This window comes from Bufo bufo, chromosome 8 (genome assembly GCF_905171765.1).
Source record: "Bufo bufo chromosome 8, aBufBuf1.1, whole genome shotgun sequence".
Lineage (NCBI taxonomy): Eukaryota > Metazoa > Chordata > Amphibia > Anura > Bufonidae > Bufo > Bufo bufo.
The window spans coordinates 102,284,915-102,308,774 of NC_053396.1; the positions used below are offsets into that span (position 1 = coordinate 102,284,915).

At 44.9% G+C, this 23,860-nt stretch overlaps 1 protein-coding gene across 1 annotated transcript in view; it reads left to right on the forward strand.

Annotated features, from left to right (window-relative positions):
- The first annotated feature begins 1,527 nt into the window (after window positions 1-1,527).
- Window positions 1,528-23,860, forward strand: part of ZDHHC15 (zinc finger DHHC-type palmitoyltransferase 15) — a 61,437-nt gene continuing 39,104 nt past the window's right edge. Inside the window, exons 1-6 of the mRNA XM_040404852.1 lie at window positions 1,528-1,677; window positions 7,516-7,542; window positions 8,762-8,856; window positions 13,685-13,805; window positions 17,859-17,928; window positions 19,560-19,592. Coding sequence (XP_040260786.1) covers window positions 1,542-1,677; window positions 7,516-7,542; window positions 8,762-8,856; window positions 13,685-13,805; window positions 17,859-17,928; window positions 19,560-19,592 — 482 coding nt within the window. The 5' untranslated portion in view covers window positions 1,528-1,541. The remainder of the gene's footprint in view (window positions 1,678-7,515; window positions 7,543-8,761; window positions 8,857-13,684; window positions 13,806-17,858; window positions 17,929-19,559; window positions 19,593-23,860) is intronic.

The following is a 23,860-nucleotide window of genomic DNA, read 5'->3' on the forward strand; positions in this document are numbered from 1 at the left end:
GGACTGTAATGCCCGTCACTACAGAAGGGTCACTTGTGTGCTGTCGTCCCCCTTATCTTTGGGGAAGTTGGTATCAGTCATCTTTATAAAATGTAATGTAATGTAATGCTATGTATTTCCCTGTTACTGTAAAACTTGCATGTACAGGCCTGCTAGGGGTGTCATTTCAGCTCTTAGTCACTAGAGGGAGCTAGGGAGCCCTAGTTTATATAAGGCCCAGTCAGGGAAAGGAAAGTCAGTCTAGAGTTGTAGTTGGAGACTAGACAATGTCAGAGTCAAGTCCAGGCCTGAAGCCTGCAGACCAGGAGAGGGTATTGCAGTCCCTGTAACCGGGTTCCAGATCCAAGGAGAAGGTTCCCCTCCTAAATATATATATGCAGAAGCAGGAACACCACAGCTGATCAGCCTGAGGACACTGGGAGAGTTCAGAAGTTTCTAGAGCCTGAGGAAGCTGAGAGAGAGACAGAGGCAAAGCTCAGAAAAGCAAGAGGTACTCAAGACAACAGAGGAGGTACTTGATAAAGATAAAACCAAGGATATACGCCAGAGCTAGGGTATTGGGCCTTGGAGAAGATTTTCTATGTTCCAGGATCAGTCAGGAATAGAGTGCAAGCTGCCTGTACTGCAAGTCCTGTGTTTAACACTCTGAAGTCACCTTGCTATACATATATTGCCTGCATCAACTGTATTGAAAATCAACTGTCTGCAAAGGAACTGCGTTTCCGTTAATGTCCCTATATGATGACTACTAAAGTTTGAGTTCTGCTTTAACATCACGTGGTTCCTCAATTATTCCTGCTATCCGCAAACGGCGTGCCACCGTTTAATTGGCACTGGCGTCACGAACATTTTTCATCATCACCTGCCCTTGCAGAGAGTCAGCCGTCTCAGGTTAGTGTCTATTGCACTACAACACCCAGGAACATTTCTAAACCTAACTTGAGTACGCTGCATTACTGCTACATCGTGTACTGTGCATGAAGGGGGAATGATTACTATGTGAGGGCATTTAGAGGACTGGGTGGGATTAGGTATTTAGTTATGTTTTGGGTGGGCTTAGAGGCATGGCCTAGTGCTGAGAAAATCTATGTCGCTTTTCATTCTTTTCAAAAGTTGGGAGGTATGCTAAGGGAGCATTCTATCGCGTGGTGGGAGAAAGGGGACTGGGATATAAAATATAGTTATATTATTGGTAAAGCACCATTCATTCCATGGAGCTGTACATGTGAAAAGGGATATACATACATATGCAATACATGCAATCTGCATGAACAAGACAAATTACAAACTGGCACAGAAGGAGAGAGGACCCTGCCCGCAACAGCTTACAGTATGCAAGGAATGGGGAAATATCTATCTAAATGTATATCTACCTAATCTACTCTCATCTCCATATATTTATTTACAGTTTACATACATGCACAGAATACATGCAACCACTAGGTGGCGCGAACAGCGCGTTCAGATAACGACGCATGTGCCTTGCATTAATCGAATGTCGATAAGTCTTGCTGTTAGGAGCGCCGATTGCATGGAGCAGGATGCAGACTAGCTGCAGGATGGCCCTGTCCAGAGGGCTGAGGTGCTGCCAGCGGGTGCTGTCATGGGTGCCGGTGGTCATTATCTCCTCCGTGGTGCTGTGGTCCTATTACGCCTACGTGTGGGAGCTGTGCCTGGGTGAGTAGCGGCTGAGGACAGGGCTGTGTCCGGGAATGTCCCTGCGCTGCCGGGTGGAAGGAGGAAGTGTCGCCGGCACTGGGAGCTTCTGGCGGGCGGCCATAGAGGAGACCCTCCGTGCTCACCTCTGTGTTATCTGTGGGTCGGAATGGAGGCGGCACACAGTCTATATGTCCAAGGCTGGCATCAGTCAGCCCTTGCCAGTTTCAAGATCTTTGCTTGCCTTCTTTGAATGGGAACTTTATTTACATTCGGAATCTGCACTGCTCAGATACCCAGCTGGACATGACATCAGGGCAGGCTGTCAGCCTCTGAATGGGGACATGCCATGCAATTATTAAGAGGTGCTCACCTAGGCCTCATGCCCACGACCGTGTCCCTATTGTGGTCCGCAGACCACGCATCTGCAAAATACTCCCATTACTAGAAATGACTATTCTTTTCCACAACGAATAGGACATGTTTTTTTCTAATTTGCAAAACGAACTCACGGATGCAGACCGCGCGCTGACATTTTTATTTTGCAGACCTATAGAAGTGAATGGGTCCGTTTGCAATCTGCACACGGATACAAAATACAGTCGTGTGCATGAGGCCTAATTTGCACCATTTTCTGAGGTCTGTGCGCCAAAAGTGAAATGAACAGAGAATTAGGGATGAGCGAATCAATGAAGCTTCCAAAGTCGATTTGCATAAAACTTTGTTCTAATACTGTACGGAGCGAGCAAAGTTATTGCTTCGCAAAGTCTCGCGAGACTTCGTGTAATAACTTCAGAAATTAATTTGTACTGTAAAAAAAAAAAAAAATTCCCGAACTCTGGTTCAGTTCCACTTGGAACTGAACCCGAGTTCGTGAAATGTTTTTTTTACAGTACAAATTAATTTCTGAAGTTATTACCCGAAATCTCGCGAGACTTTGCGAAGCAATAACTTTGCTCGCTCCGTACAGTATTAGAACAAAGTTTTATGCAAATCGACTTCGGAAGCTTCATCCGAAGTCGATTCGCTCGTCCCTATAAAGATTGTTTCCATTCACTGATGGAAGTAGATGTCAAGAAATTTAAACACAAAGGGGAGATTTTTCAATGTACGGGCGCATTCACATGAACGCGGCCTGCAAATTGCGGATCTGCAAAACACGGATGCCACCCGTGTGCGTTCCACAATTTTCGGAACGGAACAGCCGGCCCATTATAGAAATGCCTATTCTTGTCCACAAAACGGACATGGGTAGGACATGATCTATAATTTTTGTGGGGCAACGGATGGAGTGCTGTCCGCATCTTTTGTGGCCCCATTGAAGTGAATGAGTCCTCATCTGAGCAAAAAAATGCGGCTCGGATGTGGAACCAAACCATGTTTGTGTGAATGTGCCCATAGGGTGATTCCACCATTCATAATGCAAAATACACTCCCTGACAAAAAATAAATAAATGATAGGCCCTGGTAGAAATGTCAGACTGCTGCAAAACCGGGCGTGCCCCCATATCTCGGCTAAATGATTACAGGTCTGGTCTGGTTAGACACTGGGTCTTGCCCCAAGAGGGTGTAAAAGTGAGTCCCCCACTGCCCTATAAAAAGACTCTCAGGGGCTACTTTCGGGTAGTGTACCTTTTGGTCAGAGATCTTTGTCTGCTAGACATGTTTCTAGTTCACGCTCAAAAGCATTTTGCCCTATTGACCATGAGAGGGGGCACATTACTGGACTGAGAGAAACGGGATGGTCCTTTCAAAGAGTTGGTGCAGCCCAGATCTCTCCAAATCCCTTGGGTGGGAGCCACCCCACCACTCGGGTTAGACAGTGGGAACAAGAAGAAAGGACACTTGACTGTTTCGGTCGAACGTATGGACAGTAGGAGGCGCACTATCGCAACTGGATGATTTGTATTTTTCAGGTTTATTGGTAGACAACGCGTTTCGGGGTACTTCTGACCCCTTTATCAAGTCAGAGGTTTTTAGGTTGTTGGTCAAAAACCTTATGTCAGCACGGCTGGTGTATTGGCAGCACGAGGTGAACGCTGACACACACCAGCCGTTCACCTCGTGTCAGCGCTCACCTCGTGCTGCCAATACACCAGCCGTGCTGACATAAGGTTTTTGACCAACAACCTAAAAACCTCAGACTTGATAAAGGGGTCAGAAGTACCCCGAAATGCGTTGTCTACCAATAAACCTGAAAAATACAAATCATCCAGTTGTGATAGTGCGCCTCCTACTGTCCATACGTTCGACCGAAACAGTCAAGCGTCCTTTCTTCTTGTTCCCACTTTCAAAGAATTGGCTGCCATCTGGGCTGTTCTGACCTAGGTGTTGGGAGAAATGGTTACGTGAGGGCACACACAGTGACCAAGCTCTGGAGGTCCACCGACAAGCACGGGCAGCTCCCACAGTTTCATTGTTCACCATCCAGACACAGGTGGCACCTTCATTACACTCCCCTGTCTCTGCCCAAACCATCTTCAGGTTCTTAGCAGCAGGAAATTTAGTGTCCTGCCATTGACCACCAGCCACTGTCACCTTCATTTGCAGTAGTGTTGAGAACGAGAAACCTGGACTGCTAAGGACTGGAACCGTATCGTCTTTAGCAATGAATCCAGGTTCTGCTTGCGATCAGACAATGGTCAGGTTTTAAGTATGGAGGCCTGGTGCTGTGGAGTGACACTGCCCTATCTGCTGGTTCGATGATCTGGGGAGCCATTTTATGTGACACTCAGTCACCCCTAGTAGTGATAAGAGGGACACTGATTTGTGCAGGACATCCTGCAGCCACATGTGTTTCTGCCAACTGGGCTTCTTCAGCAGGATAACGCTCACCACACAGCAAGTGTTTCCCAGGAATGTCTCCACCAGATTCTAACACTTCCTCGGCCTCTCCGGTCATCAGATTTGTATTTATGGCAACCTACGAGTATGCAGGATCTACAGGCCCAACAGCAACCTCTGTGGGTAAATGTGCCGCAGGATAATATTCAGAACCTGTATGCCTCCATGCCAAACCATGTCTCATCTTGTATCCGGGATAGAGGAGGCACAACAGGGTCCTAGAGCCTCCTTTCAGTGCTACAGTTTTCCCCAATACACCTATACTTTCTCTCCAATATTGTCGTCACTCACACACAGAAAGTTTCATTCCATTCTGACATCTCATAGATTTAAAATCCTGTGAATAATTTTCTGCAGTTTGTGGATGGGAATTGCTGAAGTGAAAACTCATTCACTTTGCTGGTACCGTACTTTTCCACACGAAAATCCATGATGGCAAACCTGCAGCATTTCATTCATGTATGGACCCATGAAAATGCAATGTAAGCTACAACACCATGTTATAGAGCAGGAGGAGCTGAGCAGATGGATATGTAGTTTTGTGGGAAAAGATTCAATAAAACTTGTATTTTACACATTTAAATCTCCGCTTTTTCTGACTTTGTTGTACACGGGGGGTGGGGTTATCAGTGACTGACAGTTATCCGTATACACACTTAGGCCTCACGCACACGCCCATATGTATTTTGTGGTCTGCAAAAAACGGATCCGCAAAAAATACGGATGACATCTGTGTACGTTCCGTATTTTTCAGAACGGAACAGCTGGCCCCTAATAGAACAGTCCTATCCTTGTCCGTAATACGGACAATAATAGGACATGTTCTATTTTTTTGCAGAACGGAAATACGGACATAGGGAAACAGAATGTACACGAAGTACCTTACTTTTTTTTGCGGACCCATTGAAATGAATGATTCCGCATATTGTCCACACAAAAAATGGAACGGACACGGTAAGAAAATAAGTTCGTGTGCATGAGGCCTTACTCAGGGAACCCTAGCAATCGCTAATAATAGAGATTTAAATGTATAATCTTTTGCTGAATCTTTTCCCATAAAACTATATATCAATCTGCTCAGCTCCTCCTGCTCTATAACATGGTGACAGGTTCTATTTAATGATGGGCATTATTTAGACGTCACTGCAGTTTTCTGTCAGGAAATGGAGAAATGTTCCGGGTTATCAGATACAAGGGTGTGGAGGGTTAAGAATAGCAGCTAACAAAGCCATAATATTACTTCATTGTTTTTTTCCATGTGGTATTGCATGATGGCCGCTTCTGTAAAAGAAGCAAAATGCAACCAGAACAGCAGCGAAACGAATGGAAAATAACCTTGTGTTACATCTAGAATTGCTGTGGTTTCAGAATACGACTTTGTGCCGCTCACCTAACACCCCAGGGGCGTTGCTAGGTTAAAACATTCGGGGCCTGGGCCCCTGATGTTTTGTCCCAGGTCCCGAATGTACTGCCTGCCAGCTAGATACAACTGTATTGCTATCCTCAGGACGGCAATACAATTGCATCTAATGCACTAGAAAATGCTGAAGGACCTGTGGCGACATCACAGGTCATGTGATCAGTGCAGAAGGCAGTGGTTGAGAAGGACCTGCCATGATGTCACCATCATGTGACCAGTGCAGGAGAGGATGGCAGTGAAGCCCAGAAGTCCTGGGGGAAGAAGCTGTGGTGATGTTTGCTACATGAGGAGAGTTAAGTGAAGGGAGAGGCAGAGCAATGCTGGGACTGTATGTTAGGGCTGAAGGGAGGGATGTTATTTACATGGAACTCTGTGTTGGAGGTGGCTGGGGAGGGGGTCATGTTATTTACGTGGGACTGTATGTTGATGGTGGCTATTGGAAGGAGTGATGTTACTTACATGGGACTGAATGTTGGAGGGGGCTGGGGGAGGGTGATGTTTTTTACATGAGACTGTATGTTGAAGGTGGCCGGTGGGGGGAATGATGTTATATACATGGGACTGAATGTTGAGGGGGTGATGTTTACATGGAACTGTATGTTGAAGGCGGCTGGGGAGGAGGTGATATTATTTACATTGGACTGTATATTGCAAGGGGCTGGAGAGATGTTGTGATGTTCTTTACATGGGGCTTTATGGCAGAGGGAGGGAAATTGTGTTATTTACATGGGACTGTATGTTGGAGGGGCTGAAGGTAGTGGAGTGATGTTATTTACATAGGACTGTATTTTGGAGGGGGCAGGAGAGATGGTGTGATGTGATTTACATGGGACTGTATGGTGGATGAGGAATATAAATACTGGGGGCACGTCAGGGTGAGCATTATAACAGTAGGGGGCAATATAAATACTGGGGGCACTGTAGGGGTATTATAAAACTGTAGGTATTACTACTGAGGGGTCTGTAGAGAGCTTGATTACCACTGGGGGAACAATAGGGACTCATTGGGGGATGATGATAGACTGAAAGAAGGTTGGTGGAGGCGCGGATGAAATAAGTTGCAGGGACTAAATGTAGAAGATGATGACAGAGAAGATCTACATCAGAGGCGACGTCAGCTGGGAGGCCTTGGATGTGACAGGTATGTGCTGCTGTATGGCAAGTACAGCAAAATGCGGTGTGTGGGGGGAGGGGGGATCGACTTAGAGAACTGGGCCATATTTATTGGGGCTTGGGCTTTGGATCTTTTGAGACCCTAGCAACGCCCCTGCACCACCCTGTAGAAATAAATCAGACAAAAGGCTCAAATACACTAGAAGGGGCACTTGCACTTCATACACCTACACTCGTTTACGCATCTTCAGCCTCAGCTCTCCGTACTGACAAATAGAGGGGGGGGAGGGTCCCATGCGAAGGACTTCACTACATGACATACATATGTCCTAATAGGCCTTATGGACAGGGGTTGTCTTGATGAAAAAAGGCCTGTAATGTTGGTTGGATTTTTTAACTAGTCCATACAACGTTGAAGTTTATTATTTTAACTGCAAATTAATAATAATTTTTTTGTGTGTTTTTTTTTATTTTTTATATAGTGACTGTAGAAAATACATTGGAAAAAGGTAAGAAAATCCACGTTTGTCCCATCACATAGTAATTGGTGGTAGTCAGTCATATAGCAGTATTGCAGTATTATGTTACCTCTAATAATACCGCATGACCTGATGTGCCCTGTAAGAAGCAGATTTTACACTCCCACCCATAAAATCTGGTTATACAGTGTGTGACGACCCCCGTTTTGTATATTTTATTCCCCCATTTTATGTATACATCTCCTATGCAGGACAGCGCGTCTCCAGTGGAAGGAAGGCCCGGTGTAGTCTGGTCCTACAGACACAAGGGTGCAAGAAATGATCCTTTTTGCTAGGATGCTATCATTTGCTGATGCCACTGGAAACCCTGTGATACACATCAGACAGGCTGTATTATAAGAGGAGGTTGTAAGATGTCGTACACTAGAAACCATTCTGGTCAGGAAGTGTCCTAATGCCTGGAGTGTGACCATTACTGGTTCCCCTACCGCTCCCTCTCTGCTCTTGTTTTATCATTGCTGTTGTGAAGCACATGAAAAACGGACTTGTGATGTACATTTTTTCAACGGTCATCGCACTTCTGTTTTTAAGACTAATGGTAGTCTATGGGGTTATTCACACGGCAGTCATTGAAAAACGGATGTCAAAGAATAGAACATGTTCTATCTTGTCCGTTTTTTACTGACAGACTGCCCCCATACAATTGAACGGGTCCATATTTAACGTCCGATTCTCAGAAAGGCATCAGTGAAATAAACGTCTGTTAAAAATGTCAGTTTTTAACGGCCTTTTTTTTCACTGTTGTGTGCATGTAGCCTAAAGCTGCTACTTCTGCTTTCTACTCCTTTACTCCTTACTGGAGTCACAGCATGACTTCTTACCAAAGTCTTTGCACAGGGCGACACGTGTACATCCTTGTGCTGCCTGAAGTCCACCCGACCCTATTCACCATAATGGGGACTGACGGAGATCCGGCCGCCTCTCATCATATTTACCGTGCTGCGGCCGGACCTCCGCCGATCCCCGTTATAGTGAATGGGGCTTGGCTGACTTCAGGTAGCGCACGGCTGTGCATGGTAGTTACGGATCTGGCAGGCTGTTCCCCTGGCGGAACGAGTAACGCCAGGTGAGACAGGCCTTATAGTGATGATGGCCCCATAGTATAATGTGTATGGTCAGCATAAGTTCTAATGTCTGTAACCCAAATCTGCTTTAATATGGCAATGCTCTCTGTCCTTGTCATTGGCAGCTGTCTACCTGCTCATCTTTCACATAGTTTTCTTGCTGTTTGCTTGGACGTATTGGAAAGCAATTTTCACCCCTCCAACGCAGCCAACAAAAAAGGTATGTTGCCCGTTCTGTGAACTGCATCTTGTAAATTCACTGAAGGAATCTGGTTAAGGGCTCATGCACACGACCGTATGTATTTTACGGTCTGCAAAAAATGGATCCGCAAAAAATACGTCCGTGTGCATTCCGTATTTTGTGGAACAGAACAGCTTGCCCCTAATAGAACAGTACTATCTTTCTCCGTAATGCGTACAATATTAGGACATGTTCTATTTTTTTGCGGAATGGAAATACGGACATACGGAAACGGAATGTAACTTCTTGCGGACCCATTGAAATGAATGGTTCTGCATAAGGTCCGCCCAAAAAATGGAACGGACGCGGAAAGAAAATACGTTCGAGTGCATGAGGCCTAAGTTGCATTTCTATATTGGTGAACTGCATTTATAGAAATTCAGTATACAGGGAGTGCAGAATTATTAGGCAAGTTGTATTTTTGAGGATTAATTTTATTATTGAACAACAACCATGTTCTCAATGAACCCAAAAAACTCATTAATATCAAAGCTGAATATTTTTGGAAGTAGTTTTTAGTTTGTTTTTAGTTTTAGCTATTTTAGGGGGATATCTGTGTGTGCAGGTGACTATTACTGTGCATAATTATTAGGCAACTTAACAAAAAACGAATATATACCCATTTCAATTATTTATTTTTACCAGTGAAACCAATATAACATCTCAACATTCACAAATATACATTTCTGACATTCAAAAACAAAACAAAAACAAATCAGTGACCAATATAGCCACCTTTCTTTGCAAGAACACTCAAAAGCCTGCCATCCATGGATTCTGTCAGTGTTTTGATCTGTTCACCATCAACATTGCGTGCAGCAGCAACCACAGCCTCCCAGACACTGTTCAGAGAGGTGTACTGTTTTCCCTCCTTGTAAATCTCACATTTGATGATGGACCACAGGTTCTCATTGGGGTTCATATCAGGTGAACAAGGAGGCCATGTCATTAGATTTTCTTCTTTTATACCCTTTCTTGCCAGCCACGCTGTGGAGTACTTGGACGCGTGTGATGGAGCATTGTCCTGCATGAAAATCATGTTTTTCTTGAAGGATGCAGACTTCTTCCTGTACCACTGCTTGAAGAAGGTGTCTTCCAGAAACTGGCAGTAGGACTGGGAGTTGAGCTTGACTCCATCCTCAACGCGAAAAGGCCCCACAAGCTCATCTTTGATGATACCAGCCCAAACCAGTACTCCACCTCCACCTTGCTGGCGTCTGAGTCGGACTGGAGCTCTCTGCCCTTTACCAATCCAGCCACGGGCCCATCCATCTGGCCCATCAAGACTCACTCTCATTTCATCAGTCCATAAAACCTTAGAAAAATCAGTCTTGACGTTTCAGCTTGTGTGTCTTGTTCAGTGGTGGTCGTCTTTCAGCCTTTCTTACCTTGGCCATGTCTCTGAGTATTGCACACCTTGTGCTTTTGGGCACTCCAGTGATGTTGCAGCTCTGAAATATGGCCAAACTGGTGGCAAGTGGCATCTTGGCAGCTGCACGCTTGACTTTTCTCAGTTCATGGGCAGTTATTTTGCGCCTTGGTTTTTCCACACGCTTCTTGCGACCCTGTTGACTATCTTGAATGAAACGCTTGATTGTTCGATGATCACGCTTCAGAAGCTTTGCAATTTTAAGAGTGCTGCATCCCTCTGCAAGATATCTCACTATTTTTGACTTTTCTGAGCCTGTCAAGTCCTTCTTTTGACCCATTTTGCCAAAGGAAAGGAAGTTGCCTAATAATTATGCACACCTAATATAGGGTGTTGATGTCATTAGACCACACCCCTTCTCATTACAGAGATGCACATCACCTAATATGCTTAATTGGTAGTAGGCTTTCGAGCCTATACAGCTTGGAGTAAGACAACATGCATAAAGAGGATGATGTGGTCAAAATACTCATTTGCCTAATAATTCTGCACGCAGTGTACTAATTGGTTAAATTAGTATTGGCCTCATGCACACGACCATATGTGGTGTGCGGTCCACAAACCAAGGCTTCGTAAAACACTGATACCGTTCCGCATTCTCCCATTGTGCATATCCAGCTATTTTTCAGTCCTATAGACATGAATGGGCAAAAAATGCGGATCGGACATGAACTGAAATTACGGTTGCATGCGTGAGACGTCATAACAAGTAAAGGGATGTCATGTTCTCGGGTTTTGCTCCCCCTGTGCAGTCGATAGAATACAGGTGGCTTTTATAGGTCTGCCCCTCTCATTGACTTCTACATGACATTGCCTCTGTCCCCTGTTTTGCTTTTCTTGGCTGCATCAACCGGTTAAAGCATCCATAGACAGCACTTTAGTTTTCTTGCCCCTTCCCCCATAATGAGGGTATTCTTGGTTGTGCCAGCGGTGCCACACGGAGCCACAACAACAAAGGTGGTTCCAGGAAATGTTCCAAGGTCTCTATGATTGAAAGGTGTGGCTTTCTGTACTGTGGATTTAGGGTACTTTCACACTAGCATCGCTGGATTCCGGCAGGCAGTTCAGTCGCCAGAACTGGCTGCCGAATCAGCAATCTGTATGCAAACGGATACCATTTGTAGACGGATCCAGATGCACAAATGTATTGCAATACCGGATCCGTCTCTATGGTTGTCATCCGGAAAAACGGATCCGGTATTTATCTTTTTCACATTTTTAAAGGTCTGCGCATGCGCAGACCGCAAAACCAGTTCAGTTTTTCCAGAACACTTAAGGCCGGATCCAGCATTAATGTAAAATAATGATGGATCCGGCATTCCGGCAAGTGTTCCGGAATTTTGGACAGAGAAAATACTGTAGCATGCTGCAGTATTTTCTCCGTCCAAAAACCGTACAGTGACTGAACTGAAGACATCCTGATGCATCCTGAACGGATTGCTCTCCATTCAGAAAGCATTAGGATAAAACTGATCGTTTTTTTTCCCGGTATTGAGCCCCTAGGACGGAACTCAATACCGGAAAAGAAAAACACTAGTGTGAAAGTATCCTTATTGAGATCAGTTTGGAGAAAACACAACAGAAAACATATAGGGCATCCTGAAGTGGCCAGAGAAGCTGTGATGAGATAACTCCTTTAAACGCAGGACATGTTCTCACGGCAGAAATACACGTCCTAAAAATCCGGCAAGCATTTTTGCCATGGAACTCGTGACCGAAATTCGAGGCTGACCCTTTTTGTTGTGGTTTGCTTCACAAATTTGCACTTGCAGCACATTTGAAAGCTTTTATATTGTAAGCGTTTCTTACTCTGATTTTGGTGCTGAAAAGGCACCATATCCAGGTAAGGAAAAACAGTGTGAATATGCCCTTTTTTTTTTTTTAAATCACAACCATTTCTATGTAATGTTGAAAGAGATAGTGACACCCGTGCTAAGGTCGGTGACGTCGTCCTTCTCCCTGTCGGGAGCCGCTGCTGGGTATCTCCGAGGAGTCCGCTGCTCTGACTCACTGCCCGCGCTAGTGGGAGAACTAACTAAGAAATGTAACCCTCAATGGAGCATGTAATATGCTTTACCTTCAAAAACAGTGGAGTCTCTTTTACCTGTCCGCAAATGGGGGGAGTGGTGATAGTGTCTTCGTGCCTTCAGTATCCAGCTGAGTGGCTTTTGAAGATTCTTGCTCAACCTTCCAGCATGGCCTCGCTCCGGCCGGCAGCAGACGCTCGTGTGAGGGAGCCTGCAGATCTGATACCTGGGACCTTCGGCGTGTGACGTCACCACACTTGCTACTGGTGCCTCCAATAGACAAAAAACCTCCAACGCGTTTCGGATCCTACCAGGCTCCTTCATCAGGTATTGGATCTGCAGGCTCCCTCGCACGAGCGTCTGCTGCCGGCCGGAGCGAGGCCGTGCTGGAAGGTTGAGCAAGAATCCTCAAAAGCTACTCAGCTGGATACTGAAGGTACGAAGACCCTATCATCACTCCCCCGATTGGCGGACAGGTAAAAGAGACTCCACTCTATTTGAAGGTAAAGCATATTACATTCTCCATTGAAGGTTAAATTTCTCAGTCAGTTCTCTCACCAGCGCAGGCATCTCACTCCGGTCTTTCTGATCGGAAGTTTCTTCCTTGTTGTGTACATTTCTATGTAATGTCCACTGCGATTTCTGTACAAGAAAAATTGCGGACCTATTCATTTCTATGGGGCAGCACGATGTGCTGCCCGGATCCGGAATTGCGGATCCGTACTTTCGGGTCCACAATACCGTTCCCGAAAAAAATTGAACATGTCCTATTCTTGTCCGCAATTGCGGACAAGAATAGGCATTTTCTATTAAGTGCCGGCGATGTGCGGTCCGCAAAATGCGGGACGCACATCGCCGATGTCCGTGTTTTGCGGATCCGCAAAACACACAGGACGTGTAAATGGACCCTAAAAATTACAAGACTGGTTCCACACATGAACCTGTCCTAATGTAATCGTATGGATGTAAGAATGAAACTTGTGTAACATAATTGCTGTAGTAAAATGCAGTAAACCCTGATCCGGCCATCAAAGACTAATCGCAGGATTAGATGGAGCAGCTATTAGTTACTCGTAAACCGCAGGTACATTATCCTACTGCCCTGGGTGTTACCGACGTAAGATATGTCTGTGTATATATTAATGCACGCCATTATAATCAATCAGGTCAGTGCATTCACAGTGCAGCAGGTCCTAAAAACTGCTGGCTTCTTACCATGTGTGAATGGGATTCTGCCATCATGAAAACCACAACTGGGACTTAAGCACTAAGGGCAACACTGTCATTTTCTGGGCACAGACTTTCAGTATAATGCATATCTGTCTTTAACTATATATCATTGTGTTTTAAGTTTCTGCTGCCGTATGCGGAGAAGGAGCGTTACGACAGCGAGGAGCGTCCAGAGGTTCAGCGACAGATCCTAGCTGAGTTTGCAAAGAAGTTGCCGGTGTATACCTGCACAGGGAGCAGAGGTCAGTGTTTCTTGCATGCTGTACCGGCCCTATGAATTATTGTATCATGGTTGCTCTTTATTCTCTTCCTGTAAATTGAAGATCCTCTTTTCAGAACGCTCAGGTTTAGGATGATATTGAACGGCTTGACTTCCAACGGAAAATCATTTAAAGTCATTCACTATCATTGTTCTGAGATGAAAAGAAATCAATAGTTATGATGCATCTGAATCATGGGCCAGTGGGGTTAAGGGGGCCTATTCTTAGCATTCAGCCTTCGTGTAGACATTTACTTCTTTATATATTTAAAAATCAAATGCATCTTTTCTGGGCGTCTGCATCAGTTTCTGTGGAGACATTTTACATATTGACTTTGATCTAAGTAAACCATAGAGAAACTTATGACTCCATAAGGAATCGGTTACACACATATATCTGTATTGATGTCATTAATGAAGTCTTCTAAGTAAGAGATTTTTTTTTTTTATGTTTCCGCTGGGGTGGCCATATTGGAGGCACAGCCTTCCTATGTTGTTTATATAGACAGTACAGCAGGGTGTGTGTGTTTTATGGAATCTGAAATTCATGGGGATTTAAGGCTACTTTCACACTTGCGTTCGGTGCGGATCTGTCTGGTATCTGCACAGACGGATCCGCACCTATAATGCAAACGCTTGCATCCGTTCAGAACAGATCCGTCTGCATAACAGCTTTTTTCAGATCTGAGTTTTCACATCGTGAAAACTCAGATCCGACAGTATATTCTAACACAGAGGCGTTCCCATGGTGATGGGGACGCTTCAAGTTAGAATATACTAAGAACTGTATACATAACTGCTGCCTGGCAGCACCCGATCTCTTACAGGGGGCTGTGATCCGCACAATTAGCCCCTCAGTGCGGCCCCCTTCCCCAGTATTAAATTCATTGGTGGCTAGTGCGGCCTCCCCTCTCCCCCCCCTCCCCCAATTAAAATCACCCCCCCATCATTGGTGGCAGCGGAGAGTTCCGATCGGAGTCCCAGTTTAATCGCTGGGGCTCCGATCGGTTACCATGGCAGCCAAGACGCTACTGCAGTCCTGGCTGCCATGGTTACTTAGCAATTTTAGAAGCATTGTACTTACCTGCGCTGTCTGTGGCCGGCCGGTCGCTCCTCTTACTGGTAAGTGAAAGGTCTGTGTGGCACATTGCTTCTAGCACAGACTTTTCACTTACCAGTAAGAGGAGCGACCGGACGGCCACAGACAGCGCAGGTAAGTATAATGCTTCTTAAACTGGGACTCCGATCGGAACTCTCCGCTGCCACCAATGATGGTGGGGGGGCAGGCCACCAATGAATTTAATACTGGGGAGGGAGGGAGGGGGGGCTGCACTGGCCACCAATGAATTTAATACTGGGGAGGGGGGCCGCACTGGCCACCAATGAATTTAAAACTGGGGAGGGAGGGGGGTCTGGCCCCTGCTGCCTGCTAGCACCTGATCTCTTACAGGGGGCTATGATACGCACAATTAACCCCTCAGGTGCAGCACCTGAGGGGTTAATTGTGCGGATCACAGCCCCCTGTAAGAGATCGGGTGCTGCCAGGCAGCAGGGGGCAGTCATGTACACAGTTCTCAGTATATTCTAACTTGAAGCGTCCCCATCACTATGGGAACGTCTCTGTGTTAGAATATACTGTCGGATCTGAGTTTTCACGATCTAACTCAAATCCGTTTGTTTATACTTACATAGAGACATTCCCATGGTGATGGGGACGCTTCAAGTTAAAATATACCATCGGATTGGAGAAAACTCAGATCCGATAGAATATTAATAGGGACTCCTGACTTTACATTGAAAGTCAATGGGGGACGGATCAGTTTGCAATTGCACCATATCGTGTCAACGTCAAACGGATCCGTCCCCATTGACTTGCATTGTAAGTCAGGACGGATCAGTTCGGCTCCGCGCGGCCAGGTGGACACAAACGCTGCAAGCTGCGTTTTGGTGTCCGCCTCCAGAGCGGAATGGAGGCGGAACGAAGCCAAACTGATGCATTCTGAACGGATCCTTATCCATTCAGAATGCATTGGGGATGAACGGATCAGTTCGGGGCCGCTTGTGAGAGCCCTCAAACGGATCTCACAAGCGGAACCCCAAACGCAAGTGTGAAAGTAGCCTTACCCATAGGATACCAGCGCCGTACATGTACAGCACTGGTATCGGGGTCACAAATCCCAGCGCCATACAGCTACGGTGCTCTGATCGGGCGGGCGCAGGGGCCCGGCAGTCACAGATAGCCGGACCCCTGCTGTATGCGCTGGCATCGGTGAAAACCTTCCTTAGGCGTCGTGGCTGCCTTCTGGGAGAGCCTGTGAGATCCAGCCCCATGGATCTCACAGGCATGCAGGCTGAAGTGTATTACACGGTGTAATACACTTACAGCCAATGCATTACAATACAGAAGTATTGTAATGCATTGTAAAGGGCATCAGACCCCCAAAAGTTGAAGTCCCAGAGTGGGACGTAAAAAAATAGACATATTAGGTATCGCCGTGTCCGTATCGACCGGCTCTATAAAAATATCACATGATCCTCCTCGTCAGGTGAACCCGTGGAAAAAAAAAAAAAAAAGTCAAAAAAGCAATTTTCTGGTCACCTTGCCTCACAAAAAGTGCTATACTAAGTGTTTAAAAAGTTTTATGTCCCCTAAAATGGTACCAATCAAACAGTCATCTCATCCTGCTAAAATGAGCCCCTACCTAAGACAATCGCCCAAAAAATAAAAAAATAGGTCTCTCAGAAAATGGCAACACAAAAACAAGATTTAATTCTGTTTAAAAATGCTTGCACTGTGTAAAACTGCTGTGCATGCGCACAGGACTCCTCTCCATTATGTTAGAACATCACAGCATTCTGGACTGTGTATTTCAGTGCAGCTTTGATTGCTGACGGTGGGGGAACCAGGGGCAGTAGGAAAATACAAAATAGTGACCTGGACTCCTTACCTGCAGATAATAGTCCAGAATTGTGCCACACTGAACATGGTGTCTGGTCTGCAGGCAGGAGGAGCTGGGCAGATTGATACATAGTTTGGTGAGAAAATATTCAGTATAACTTGTAATTTATTCATTAAAATCCCTGCTCTTTTTAAGCTTAGGAGTCCAGTGGGCGGTCTTATCACTGATTGACAGCTATCTCTCTACGCTCAGTCACACAGGGTTATAATGAATCTTTTCCCACAAGACTATATATCAATCTGCTCAGCATCTCCTCGGCAGATCAGACACCATGTTCAGTGTGGCAGGTTCCCTTTAAATCATCTACCTGAGATGACTTGTCCACCCCATTCGAAAGCTGAAAAGTGAGGTGCAGAAAAGAGTAGGAAAGTAGTGACTTTTTTGTTTGCTACTATGTTGGATCTGTGCAGGTAGCGCTGTCATTTACATGGCCTCTACATCATAGAATCATGGCAGATCAAATCAATTCACTATAAAAATGAACACATATCACAACCTATGCCGGTTCTATATGACATATTATTGGTGGTTAGATGGAGGCCCAGGATATTTAAGCTATGGTCCGGACAATACAAAGGATGGAAAAATTCTCAGAGGTGCAATGACAAGATACTGACAGTAGAATAGGGTACAGGCAGGGGCGTAGCTATAGGGGAAGCAGGGGAAGCGGCTGCTTTGGGGCCCTGACCCAAAAGGGGCCCATCCAGGAGGAGGAGAACAACTAAAAGATTTTGTCAGGGCCCCCTCAACAGTATTACACAATGAAATTATATACAGTGACCGTATAGACAGTGTAGAAAACAGATGGAACAGCTGCCAGCCCTGGTCTGAGAGAGCGATCTATACTAGCCACGGGAATGGGGGTGGCATGAAAGGAAAGGGTTGCGAAAAAATTACTGGGGGAGGAGGGCCCCATTCAAAAATTTGCTGTGTGGCCCAGTCATTTCTAGCTATGCCACGAGGTACAGTATTATGTGAGAGGAGAGGAAACACTTGTAGGTGGTAAGATGGAGATGTGCCATGAATGAGGCAAATCATGTCTGTCACTTGGTGACTTGTCTTCCTGTCTACTTTAGCAATCCGTTTTTGTGACCGATGCCAGGTGGTAAAGCCTGATCGCTGCCACCATTGTTCCGTATGTGGGATGTAAGTAAAACAAATAATAATCTACATTTTTATTCATTTCCCTCAATTTGCTATTTATAGTAATTTATATGGGACTAGAAAGATTTAAAGGGGTTTTTCAGAATTTTAGCTTTGATGACCTATACATCATATCAGCGAGGGTCCAACACCTGGCACCCCAGCTTGGAGAGAAGGCAATGCTCTGTGCAAGTGCAGTCTTCCCTTTATTGTATACCTGCTCGCCATCGACATCACAGCGTAATGTATCCTGAGGATAGGTCATCAATATTAAAATCCCAGAAAACCCCTTTTAAGAGTTTTAGATTTTATTACTTATCGCACCTAAGTATAAAAACCTCCCAAACTATTATATTTTACAGCTATAGTTTTCTGTTCATGGGTTCATAAACTTAAAGGGGTTGTCTGGCCTTGTAGCCAACAACTCCATTGATCCGGATCTGTGCCCCTAAACATAAAGAGAGAAGACAAAAGGTAAAGTCAAGGTAATTTGCTGTAAAATCAGTGTCTGGGAACTGTCAGAGGTGGGACCACAGACAGGTGAGTCCTTTTTTTTTTTTTTTTATGTTCAGGGGCACAAGTCCAGGCCAAGGGGGCTATTGGCTCCAACTTAGGCTTCTTCTGGCCTTATAGTTATCCTAGTACAGGATGCCCTAATTCCTAATCATTTTTTGGAGGGGGATAATTCCTTCCAGTGCCTAGATAGTAATATGGCTGGGACTACTCAGTGCATTTCTGTAAGTCGCCTATTTCAAAAATGTCTACAAGATTTTACAGCAATTTACCTGTTCTGTTCTCTACTAGAGTGAACCTAGATATGAACACAAAATGATACCGTAACTCATACTACCTCTGATAGGACCGCTAGTACAGTGTCAGCATGAGATGATGACAAACTGCCTTGTCTGGCACTCACATTTGCTACTTTTGGCACATGTGCAAGCCCTTTCCTAGGATTAGTGTTATACATAGGAAGACAATGGGCCAGATTTATCATTACACTTACATCTTACTCCACTTTTACATATGTCCAAAGTCGCTTTTGGCTAAGTCCGATTTATTAATGGTCTAATATGCTGTGATAAATGTGGTTTGACGGTAGCAGTTTATCCTTCAGTAAGCGGCTTTAGAAAAGTTGCACGTCTTTACGAAAAAGTTGCATGTTCTATTAGAAAGATAAGCATGGTCCTCACTGGAGTAAAATTGCGTAAATTTTTGCGACTTTTTACATTGTAAATCTGTCTAGAGATTAATTTACATAAGAAAACACGCCCACTATTAGAAAACTGGCGAGCATAGTGCAGAGCCACTAAAAGTCGCATATTTTTGCGCAGTTTTAGCGATTGCACAAAAAAAGTTTCACTCCATTATTGTGACTTGAGCTAATGATATATCTGGCCCAATGTGTTCTTGCATGATTTGTGTGGCATATACTAGCTAGTATAAGTAGGTAGTTTGCCTATAGCCACCGAGGTGTACCTTACCGTATACAATCTCTTTTGTCCGGTTGTGAGTCGTCTTAACCCAGGCTGAGCCAAGTACTTTGATTCTGTGCTATGTGTTATGTTTATTCCTTACCCTTATGTTCTGCTTTTGACAGCAGGTTTGACTTTTTGTCTTCCCTCTTCTCACAGGTGTATCCTGAAGATGGATCATCATTGCCCTTGGTATGTAGTGTATATCATTCCTTCCCTAATGTCCATAATAAATAAGACCTTGTTCGCATTGTGCAGTTTTAGTGCAAATTTTTTTTTTTCAGTCATAAAGAGGGGGGAAAAATAAAGGAAAAAACCTTTCCCATTTTTAGGTTCCAGAACCTGGTATTGAGTGGATAAATGTGTCAAAATCTGCAACAAAACTTCATGGTGTGAAGAATGGTGTGAACAAGGCTTTATGATGTCTGTTCTGATGATTGTACATTACCTTTTATTATAAAAACTTGCTAGCTATAGCTCTTGCCAGCCTAATATGCTTGTATGTTTGACTAATGCATCAAGGCCAGAATTTATTTGGGCAATAGAAATGACTGCCATGAGAATTTCAGAGCAGGTTATTTGGAAATGTTAGTTATGGGTGTATTTATAGAGGCTAGTAGTCTGGCACATGGACAAGAATCACTAATTGGCGGTGTTTTTTGACGACACAGCACACTATTAGCAGCCAGTTTGTATCTAAATAACTTTAATCAGCAGTGTCCTATTCTTACTGTGGGTATGTTCACATAGTGGAAATCACTCTTGGATTTTTGCATGTATTTTATGCCAAAATCCATTTGAAAAGCATGCAAAATCTATGCCCCATTGTTTCCAATGAAAATCTGTATTGCTATTCATATGATCCTGGATTTTTTCCTGCATGGGTACCAGATTCTCATCTAGAAGGGACCTTTTTTTTTTTTTCTCTTTGACATGGGTCTTGCGCATAATCTCCACGAAGGGACCATCAATGGCCTCTGCAGTCATGTGTTGTTCCTGACACATCACCACTGAGGCCATTGATTGTACTACACTGGTGACGTGCATGTGGATAGGACGCCGCACTTCCAGTTGAATGGGGACCATGAGCAGCAGGAGTCTAGTGCTGAACCTGGAACAGTTTACAGAGGTGTTTTTTTTTTTAACATTGTGCCCATCCCAAAAGAAATTATAGTTATATAATAATTTATTATAATACTTATTTTCCACTCTCGGGCAACCCCTTGAAGCAGACGGCTCCGCTTTAAATCCTATTCACATTGCACTTCTTGACAATGTGTAGTTTCAGCTATCAGCTCCGACAATGAGATGGGAATCTTTAGTTCAGTAAAAGGTTTCTAGAAGATTATGATTTTATCATTCTGTGTACATATAGAATGTCAAACAAGCATCGGTTGATATATACCACTTTATTATTTGGTGCTGCTTTGTCATTTATGTCACCACTAGGGTTGAGCGAACCTGAACTGTAAAGTTCGGGTTCGTACCGAACTTTAGGATTTTTTGACTCTGGACCCAAACATTTCAGTAAAAGTTCAAGTTTGGTGTTCGGCGATTTAATGGTGCTTTTTGAAAGGCTGCAGGGCAGCCAATCAACAAGCGTTTAACTCGTGTGCCCTTAGAAGCCATCACAGCCATGCTTACTAATGGCATGGCTGTGATTGGCCAGTGCAGAATGTGACCCAGCCTCTATATAAGCTGCAGTAACGTAGCGCCGCACGTCACTCTGCTGTTACTAGTGTAGGGAGAGGATGCTGCTGCTGTGAGGGAGAGCATAGGAAAGAATCTATCTGATATCCGAACTTGTTAACTCTGCGATCTACAGCGATTTTTATTTTTTTATTTTTTTGTACCCTGCCCTGAGCCCAGTGACATAGAAAAATAAGTTTTATCCGTCTGTTAGTTAGGTGGGCATCGGCGGCCATTTTGTGCAAGTTCAGTGCACCAGCACTGCATACGTGCCAGGGACAATAATTTAATCCTGTTCTTTTAGTTCAGTGGGCAACATATACCCATTTTCTAAGTGCACCTGCACTGCTTATGTGCCAGGGGAAGGCAAAATAATATAGGTAATCCATCTGTGAGTTCAGGGATCCAGGGAGTGACATATTCACATTTTGTTCTGTAAAGCAGTGTTTCCCAACCAGCGTGCCTCCAGCTGTTGCAAAACTACAACTCCCAGCATGCCCAGACAGCCTTTGGCTGTGCAGGCATGCTGGGAGATGTAGTTTTGCAACAGCTGGAGGCACGCTGGTTGGGAAACACTGCTGTAAAGTACCCCTGTGCTGCATATGTGCGTATGTGAGTGCTAAAAAGTATATTTGCGCCCTGCACTGCATTTGTGATAGTGAAAGAAAATCGTCTGTTCCATTGGTGGTTGACATTAACCCACTTTTGCTGATGAAAAACCCCTGCTCTGCATAGGTGACAGGAACTTAAATTTCAAAAATTCGTCTTTAATTGAAGTGCGCCCCCTCCTTTCATTCGATTCTTCCGCTTTAATAACTTGTCCCACATTTCCGCCCGATCACATTTCAGCCATTGACCTCCCTTAAATGTGGTATTCTTTTCTCACGCTCCCTCTCCGGAGTGGAACCCTGATTCCCCGTTACCCGTGATCAACATGGTAGGCTCAGAAAAGAGCATCGAAAGTTGATAGAGAAGATATCCAAATGGATGGTGGACGTCACAGGGACGTGCGATCAGGCAGAAGTTATCTAGAGTCAACAAAGCGGCAGCAGGGCCTCTCCTGTCTAACGTTTATTAATCCAAAATACCCCAGTGACATTCCCTATAATTTTTTATTAATCTTTACAATAACAGGGCATCTTAAGAGTCCTGTATTGTTATTTGTCGTCACTACCTTCCCGAGTCGGGAGTGGGTAATTGCCGCGTGCCCCCTCCTTTACTTGGATGCTTCTGCTTCAATAACTTGTCCCACATTTCCACCCGATCACATTTCAGCCATTGACCTCCCTTGGATGTGGTATCCCTTTCTCATGCTCCCTCTCCGGCATGGAACCCTGGTTCCCAGTTACTCGTGATCACCATGGTAGGCGCATAAAAGAACATCGAAAGTTGATAGAGAAGATATCTGTCACTGTAGGTAGATAAGCAGGGAAATAACCAAACACAGGGAAAACAGACAGAACAATTGACTAGGCCCAAAAGCTAGGGAGAAAAGGGTCACCTCCTAGCGATCCCTAAGGCTTTCCCTATACTGCTGTGCACATGTGCATACCCTTATGGTGGATATGCACATGCCCTCGTGCCTAAGTCTATATACCCTGGAAAAACCCTGAGCAGTAGGGAAAGGGGAAGAGGCGACCTGCTTCTTCAAACAGAAGGAAGCAAGCGTCTCCCTAGAGGCCTAGATAAAAGACACCAAGGGAAGAAACAGAGAGGACTTATCTTGAGCTGAGCTGGAGCAGACGATCCACAACACATCCAAAGCCCACTGGAATGAACTATAACCCGCACAGGCCACTGGGAGAAGGAGGAATAAATAGCCTCGCTAACAATCAACCCAGTACACCTGAGGAAAGGTGGATCCAGCTCAAACCAAAACAAAGAGAAGAGTCAGACATGTGCAGCCAGCCTGGCAGATCTCCGCACATTCACAGGGCAAGGCGTGACAATATCCAATTGGATCGTGGACGTGCGACATGGTGGAGCAGTATGTGTGCACACACCTACACGTACTGACTGATGGGTCTGCCCCCTTCAACTTCTGGGTCTCCAAATTGGGCACATGGCCTGAGCTTTCCCTTTACGCCTTGAAGGGGCTGGCCTGCCCTGTAGCCTGTGTATTGTCTGAACGTGTGTTCAGCGCGGCAGGAGGGGGTTATCACAGACAAGAGCAGCCGCCTGTACACAGCCAATGTGGACAAGCTCACGTTCATTAAAATGAACCAGGCAGGGATCCCTCAGGACTTGTCCGTACCTTGTGCAGAATAGACATGTATACCGGCCTCACCCAGCCATTGTTGTACTCGAGCGCACATTCTCAATGTTTTGGGGTCTACCCAAATTTAAACAAAAAAAATAATAAAGAAACAAAAAACAGTGTAAGCTACCTCCTCCTCCTCCACCGCCGCTTCCACCTACACCGACACATCCACCGCCTCCTCAACCTCCTACTCAATATGGACCTGGTTCTCCTAGATCAAGATTATTACTTTTTATTTTTACGTATTTTATGTTATTTGAAGTCCTTTCCCTATCTACATTTGTTTGCAGAGCACTTGCCATGCTCTTAACCACATTTTGTTGCTATTTGCAGCCCTCTAGCCCTTTCCATGACTTTTTTAGAGCCATTTTAGTTCTCCAAAGTTCGGGTCCCCATTGACTTCAATGGGGTTCGGGGTCAAATTCGGGTCCCCAACTCGAACTTTTTTGTAAAGTTCGGCCGAACCCATCGAACCCGAACATCCAGGTGTCCTCTCAACTCTAGTCACCAC